This window comes from Episyrphus balteatus, chromosome 1 (assembly GCF_945859705.1).
Source record: "Episyrphus balteatus chromosome 1, idEpiBalt1.1, whole genome shotgun sequence".
Lineage (NCBI taxonomy): Eukaryota > Metazoa > Arthropoda > Insecta > Diptera > Syrphidae > Episyrphus > Episyrphus balteatus.
This window is the reverse complement of record NC_079134.1, coordinates 28,393,134-28,400,198: the sequence shown is the minus strand read 5'-3', so window position 1 is coordinate 28,400,198 and position 7,065 is coordinate 28,393,134. Positions and strand designations below refer to the sequence as shown.

The 7,065-nt window shown below is 30.5% G+C and overlaps 1 protein-coding gene across 1 annotated transcript; it reads left to right on the top strand.

Moving 5' to 3' along the window:
- Nucleotides 1-2,072: 2,072 nt before the first annotated feature.
- LOC129921405 (beta-1,3-glucan-binding protein 1-like) lies at nucleotides 2,073-3,889 on the top strand. Its single transcript, XM_056003213.1, has 5 exons — nucleotides 2,073-2,199; nucleotides 2,305-2,896; nucleotides 2,956-3,116; nucleotides 3,176-3,555; nucleotides 3,642-3,889. The coding sequence occupies exons 1-5, from the start codon at nucleotides 2,082-2,084 to the stop codon at nucleotides 3,855-3,857; spliced, it is 1,467 nt and encodes a 488-aa protein (XP_055859188.1). The 5' UTR covers nucleotides 2,073-2,081; the 3' UTR covers nucleotides 3,858-3,889.
- Nucleotides 3,890-7,065: the final 3,176 nt, after the last annotated feature.

The following is a 7,065-nucleotide window of genomic DNA, read 5'->3' as shown; positions in this document are numbered from 1 at the left end:
AAAGAGGACTTCAAGGTGTTAAAAGACTGACTTTATGATGTAAAACGGCTTCATTAAAAATGCGATCTCATGCAGCAAAAAAGTCTTCATGTTCAAAGAGGTCTTCATGGTGTTAAAAGACTGACTTTATGATGTAAAAAGGCTTCATTAAAAATGAGATTTCTTGCAGCAAAAAAGTCTTTATGTTGAAAGAGGACTTCATGGTGTTAAAAGACTGACTTTATGATGTAAAACGGCTTCATTAAAAATGCGATTTCTTGCAGCAAAAAAGTCTTTATGTTGAAAGAGGACTTCATGGTGTTAAAAGACTGAATTTATGATGTAAAAAGGTTTCATTGAAAATGCGATTTAATGCAGCAAAAAAGTTTTCATGTTGAATGAGGACTTCATCTCGTTAAAAGATTGAATTTATGATGTAAAAAGGGTTCATTAAAAATGCGATTTCATGCAGCAAAAAGTCTTCATGTTGAATGAGGACTTCATCGCGTTAAAAGATTGAATTTATGATGTAAAAAGGGTTCATTAAAAATGCGATTTCATGCAGCAAAAAAGTCTTCATGTTGAATGAGGACTTCATCGCGTAAAGAGATTGAATTTATGATGTAAAAAGGCTTCATTAAAAATGCGATTTCATGCAGCAAAAAAGTCTTCATTTTGAAAGAGGACTTCATGGTGTTAAAAGACTGACTTTATGATGTAAAACGGCTTCATTAAAAATGCGATCTCATGCAGCAAAAAAGTCTTCATTTTGAAAGAGGACTTAATGGTGTTAAAAGACTGACTTTATGATGTAAAAAGGCTTCATTAAAAATGCGATCTCATGCAGCAAAAAAGTCTTCATTTTGAAAGAGGACTTAATGGTGTTAAAAGACTGACTTTATGATGTAAAAAGGCTTCATTAAAAATGCGATCTCATGCAGCAAAAAAGTCTTCATTTTGAAAGAGGACTTAATGGTGTTAAAAGACTGACTTTATGATGTAAAAAGGCTTCATTAAAAATGCGATTTCTTGCAGCAAAAAGTCTTTATGTTGAAAGAGGACTTCATCGTGTTAAAAGACTGACTTTATGATGTAAAACGGCTTCATTAAAAATGCGATCTCATGCAGCAAAAAAGTCTTCATTTTGAAAGAGGATTTAATGGTGTTAAAAGACTGACTTTATGATGTAAAAAGGCTTCATTAAAAATGCGATCTCATGCAGCAAAAAAGTCTTCATTTTGAAAGAGGACTTAATGGTGTTAAAAGACTGACTTTATGATGTAAAAAGGCTTCATTAAAAATGCGATTTCTTGCAGCAAAAAAGTCTTTATGTTGAAAGAGGACTTCATCGTGTTAAAAGACTGAATTTATGATGTAAAAAGGCTTCATTAAAAATGCGATTTCATGCAGCAAAAAAGACTTCATATTGAATGAGGACTTCATCGTGTTAAAAGATTGAATTTATGATGTTAAAAGGTTTCATTAAAAATGCGATTTCATGCAGCAAAAAAATCTCCATGTTGAATGAGGACTTCATCGCGTTTAAAGATTGAATTTATAATGTAAAAAGGCTTCATTAAATATGCGATTTCATGCAGCAAAAAAGTCTTCATATCGTATGAGGACTTCGTGATGTAAAAGTACGGAATTTATGTTGAAAAAAGACTGCATTAAAAATGCGACTTTATGAAGCAAAAAAGTCTTCATGTCGTATGAGGACTTCATGGGGTAATAATTCTGACTTATGATTAAAAAAAAATAATTTGGTTGAAGCTTTATTTTTCGACTCTGTGTTAAATTTCATAGTCTCAAAGACACACAGCTTACAAAAGCTATTTAATGAGACAGAATTATTTTGTACAAACCAATTTATGAACTATTTAAGAACTTAACAATCAAAACTAGAAAATACCATCAAGTTTGTTTTCATACTGATAAACCGCAATGCAAAATAATAAAATGCATCAAAATATTTGTCCAAGCTTTTCTCTCGCTCTCTAAAGGTTATCAAAACAAACGGTTAAAGGTCACTCATTGAACATGAATATAATTTTAATAAAATTATTTGCCTATTTTAATAGTTTGCTTAGAACATTTTTGCAATGAGGTTTATTCTACTTATAATCTTCTTGGTCTTCAGTCTAGTTGAGTTTTCTTTTGCATACGGTGAAGTTGTAGAACGAATCAATCCAAAGGGCTTCCGCATTAAGACATCAGATTGTAAGTTTAAAGTTCATGTGTTTTGTGAGACGAAGTTCTGTTTAGAGTGATTTCGGTAACTTCTTAAAGTACAATCAAAAGTTACTAAAACTCTTATTCCCGCAGATATCATCGATGGCCGAATTTCCTATGCGATCTTCAAAGTGAAGATCAATAAAACACTGGAACCAGAAGGACCTTTCGATTTTATTGCTCTCATTACTGAAAGTGATTATGGTCAATGGATTTATGATAATATCAATGTTCGTGTTGAAGGCGGTTGGAAGATTTCATACCACATTGACTACTTTGAAGATCCATATAGTTTCAATACTACACATAAACCAATGAAACAAGTAAGAAAAGATACTGTATTTCCTAACAACACTATCGACATTACGTCTCCAAGCAAAGAACAATGTTCGAAACTTTATGAAATCAGTGAAGACTGTGAACTGTCAGTAACAACTGTCCGAGGGCAACGAGTATGCAAGGGAGTACGAATCTTCGAAGAAGATTTCAACTTTTTAAGTGCGAAAGTGTGGAAAATTGATGCTCGAATACCGTTGGATACGGAAGACTCTCCATTTGTGTCATTTCAAAATGATCCCGAAGTTGTTTACGCTCGTAACGGTGTGTTGCGTATTAAACCAAAATTTCTTTGTACTCCAGGTGTCAATGAAACTTTGTTGAAGACTGGGACTCTGAATATTGAGAAGTAGACTCTTTTCTCAATATTTTTTACCTCAATGACAATAAATAATGTTAGTTTTCCAGTTGTTCAGGAATCGGAAAGGAGTGTTTAAAAAAAGCTAAATTCTCACAAATCTTGCCTCCAATTATTTCTGCAAGAATTCGAACCAAACATTCATTCAGCTTTCGGTATGGAAAAATAGTAATTGGAGCAAAAATGCCTCGTGGTGATTGGACAATGCCAAGTAAGTCATCATTATCGAAAAGTCAATCTAAAAATTCTGTCTATTTCATTTCGAGACAGTGTTATTTTTGGACCCAATGGAAAACTACTATGGCTCTTCAAACTATGCATCCGGCCAAATAAGAATTGCAAGTTTGCGGGGAAATGATCATCTTCAGTCGCCTGATAATAAAGATCTATCAAGTCGGCATTTATCAGGTGGCGTTGTGTTGGAAGATCGAGGATCTTTACATGAAGCCTCATTTCGTCATTATGATTCTGATGAACAAATTTCACATGATTTTCATAACTTTAGCCTAACTTGGACAGAGGACAGTATCATATTTAAAATTGATGATCACGAATATGGAATTATTAAAGGAGGATTTTCAAAATCATATTTGTATAAAAATTCAAATGCATGGCAAAGTGATAGCATTTTGGCGCCTTTTGATCGAGAGGTAAGTATTGTCTTTTGTCTTTAATATGGTTGCCAGTATTATTTCTAATGACTGAATGTTTATAATTTTACAATAAATTTTTGTAGTTTTATTTTACAATTGGATTGTCTGTTGGCGGTCATGTAGAATTTCCAGACTTTAGTTATAGTGGAAAATTAGATAAACCATATATGAAACCATGGAACAATCAAGATCCGAAAGCAATGTTAAAGTTTTGGAATGATCGAGGAAATTGGATGAGATCATGGATTGAATATAACACACAATTAGAAGTTAATTTTATTTTAGTTGATGCTTTGTGAAATATTTTTAATAAATTAAAAATTTTTGATAAAAAGGGTGATTTCGATTCGTTATTTAAAAAAAAAAAATTGTTACACTCGTGAAACTTGGCAAAAAGTTTGCTTTTGGGATAAAAACCAAGGATAAAAAAGTCTATAAAAAAAAGTGGGGTGGAAGGGTGTTTTTTTCGCGGACGAGAGGGAGAGGGTGAAGGTCAAAAATATACTGAAAAAAATTGTTTTTAGAATATCATCATCTGACACATGTTTTCAAGGTAGTTTTTGATGCTGAATCTAATGACATAAAAATAAAGTCAATACAATTGCTCAAAGAAAAGTTATTGCCGATTTAAAACAAGGATGCTTGTTTCAGAATCAACAGCTGAAAAACATGCAACACTGATTAAATTCGGGATGAAGATTTTAGATAAAGCAAGGACAAACTATTCAGAAACTTAAAAATATTTGGCGATAGGGTGTTTTTGTGATGGGTTAAGTTGTGTGTGAGAAAGGTGTCATAACAGCTGACATACATTTTGTTAATTTTTTTAAATTTGGTGAAAAATTAATGTCTGTTATAAGAACTAAGAATCAATAGAGTTTACAAAATTATCTTGAGTGAAAGGATGTTTTTTTGACGTGATAACGTCTTATAAATCGATGAACCATGGCAGCTAAACTAAAACATGAGGTAGACTTTTGATAAAGTAGTGATTATTGGTAAGGGAATTTTTTTTTTTGACAATTTGAAAAACGTCATTCGAAAGATAATATAAAAAAAAAATTAGGGGTCTGATACGGATTATTTTTTAAGTCATTACGTTTTGAAATATGTATGAATTTTTGAAAAACAAATTTTGAAAAAACACTTATTTTGGGGTATTTTTGGGTGAGTTTTAATTTTTTTAAATTTTTTGTAGCATTCAAAAAATCTCAAGCTTATAGAACATGTAGTCTATGACTGTGCGCATACATGTGCAAAAAATTGGTATTTCAAAATGGCTTTTGACCGAATAACGGAAAAAAAGGTTTTTTTGTCCCAAGTTTTTTTACCTTTTTTAACCGTTTTTTTATTTTTATCTTTTGTTCTTCAACAGATAAATAAATGAAATTTATACTGTAGATAGATAAATAGACAGAACTATATCTGTGCAAAGTTTCAATCAATTTTGTAGTCACAATTTTGAGATAAAGGTAAACTAAAGTTTTATTATTCAACATTTTATATCTTTTGATCTAAAGCAAATACAAATTAGATTTAACTTTATTGAGCATTCTGATGATGTTACCTTTGGTATATAACACATAGCTGTACATTCACTACAAGCTACACAATGTTAAATTAAAAAACTTGCGAAATACCTCAAAACACCTGTGGAGATCTATTGCCCCCCGAACAGCCAAAGGTGCGGAATTCTAACTTTTTTTCTAGGCATCGCAGAAATAAGATTTAAACGTCATATGAAAGGTTAAATTATAAGCTTTTACATGATATAAAATTTTATAGGTTGTCTAAAAAAATTGATTCAATAGCGTGAGAACATAAAATTATCTGTTTTTTTTTTTGCTTTTTATGATAAAAATTGATCGAGTTCAAAAAATTCTAGCTCTTTTTGTAGATGCCTAATAGACATGATCAATATATATATTTTGAGCTGAAGTAATAAGCTTCCAGGTGGTATAAAATTTATTATAGGTTGTTATATCAAAAAAAAATGAATTTTTGGGTGATGGAAATGATTTTTTCACTTTTTTCATAAGAAATGATTGTTTTTAATAAATTATTTTAATACTTTTTGCGCATTGTAAAAATTTAAAAATGGTTTTATTAATTAGAAAAAACATTTTGCTTTTTAATGGTATAATTTTTTTGTAAGCTTTTAAAATAAAAAATTAATATAATGAGAAAAGAAAAAATTTAACTTTTTTTAGCTTTTTCTTGTAAATTATGATTGTGTGAAATAAATGAGCGCTTCAATTGACTCATTTTAAAAGCACACAATCTATTTTCTTACGACGTTATCACGTAAAATCATCGTCCGTAAACCGGCTTTACAGACAACATCTCTTTAAGAAATTATGAAATTCGGAATTAGCACCACAAAAACTGGGACTAAATTGTTACACCAATGAAAATTAATACAAATGTGGGCCATCCTAATGAGATTTGGTAAAAACTAAAAACGTTGAATTTGGGATAGAAAGCAAGAATAAAGAGTTTTCATAAAAAAAATTCAGGTGAAAGGGTGTTTTTTTTTAGGAGACAGCAAAACCTGTAATTGGTCCCAATTGTAACATTGGTTTTGATGACAAATTGAACGTTTTTACTTTAGTTCTTAGACGTTTTACACAAAAAAAAATGGTTGAAACACTTGCAGTAACACCAGTTTTTTGTTTGATTTTTGCCGCAGAGTCACACGATTTGGAAGCAGATCTCAAAATTACTTGTCGATCAACTGCTTTAGATTTGAATTTAGAACATTAAAAACTATTAGATTGTTCACAGAAAAAATAAATTCTCAGTTTTATTTAACATTGAAACTTTTTATTATATCATGTTTTCTAATATTTGCTTAAAAACATAGTTTGCAACCATATAACCGCAATATTTTCAATTTTCTTATGAAACATAAATAGAAGAGATCTCAAAATTGTGCTAATTTAAAAAAACAATCCATGAAATAGCGTAATAAGTGGTCTTAAAGTGTGTTTTACTAATTTGGCATTTTTTGGACTTTGTTTTTAAAATTTTTGATTTTTTTTTCAAAGAATATGAATCTATGAATCCTAAATCTAAGATCTGACACCTTTTTGTTATGAATTTAGCCCAATTTCTAGCTTATATACTGTTTTGAAAATGAAAATTCTATTTAAACGCCCATTCTTTCCGCCATTTTGAAGCCGCCATTTTGAATAAAAAAAGTTGGCAGCTTTTTCTTATTCTCTATACTATTATCATTCAGTGTACCAAATTTTATAACTTTTCGTTTGACTCTAAAACCATCACATAGTTATAATAGATACGCAGTCCAATTATCCTTGAAATTGACCTGCATAGTAGTTTGTAGTTTTATTGAGCATCATTACAAGGTAAATTTAATATCATCTTGAACAGGTATATAGGCATAATATAGTTCCAAAACCAGACCACGATATATAATGTGGTTAGCGTGTGGTAATGGTGTCAGAGACAGAAGCAGAGAGAGGACAAAAAGCACTTGCATAAATT

Coding starts and splice junctions, on each gene's coding strand:
- LOC129921405 (XM_056003213.1), top strand. CDS start 2,082: ATGAGGTTTATTCTACTTATAATCTTCTTGGTCTTCAGTCTAGTTGAG. Junction 2,897..2,955: donor GGGACTCTGAATATTGAGAA/GTAGACTCTTTT, acceptor TTAGTTTTCCAG/TTGTTCAGGAATCGGAAAGG. Junction 3,117..3,175: donor TGGTGATTGGACAATGCCAA/GTAAGTCATCAT, acceptor ATTTCGAGACAG/TGTTATTTTTGGACCCAATG.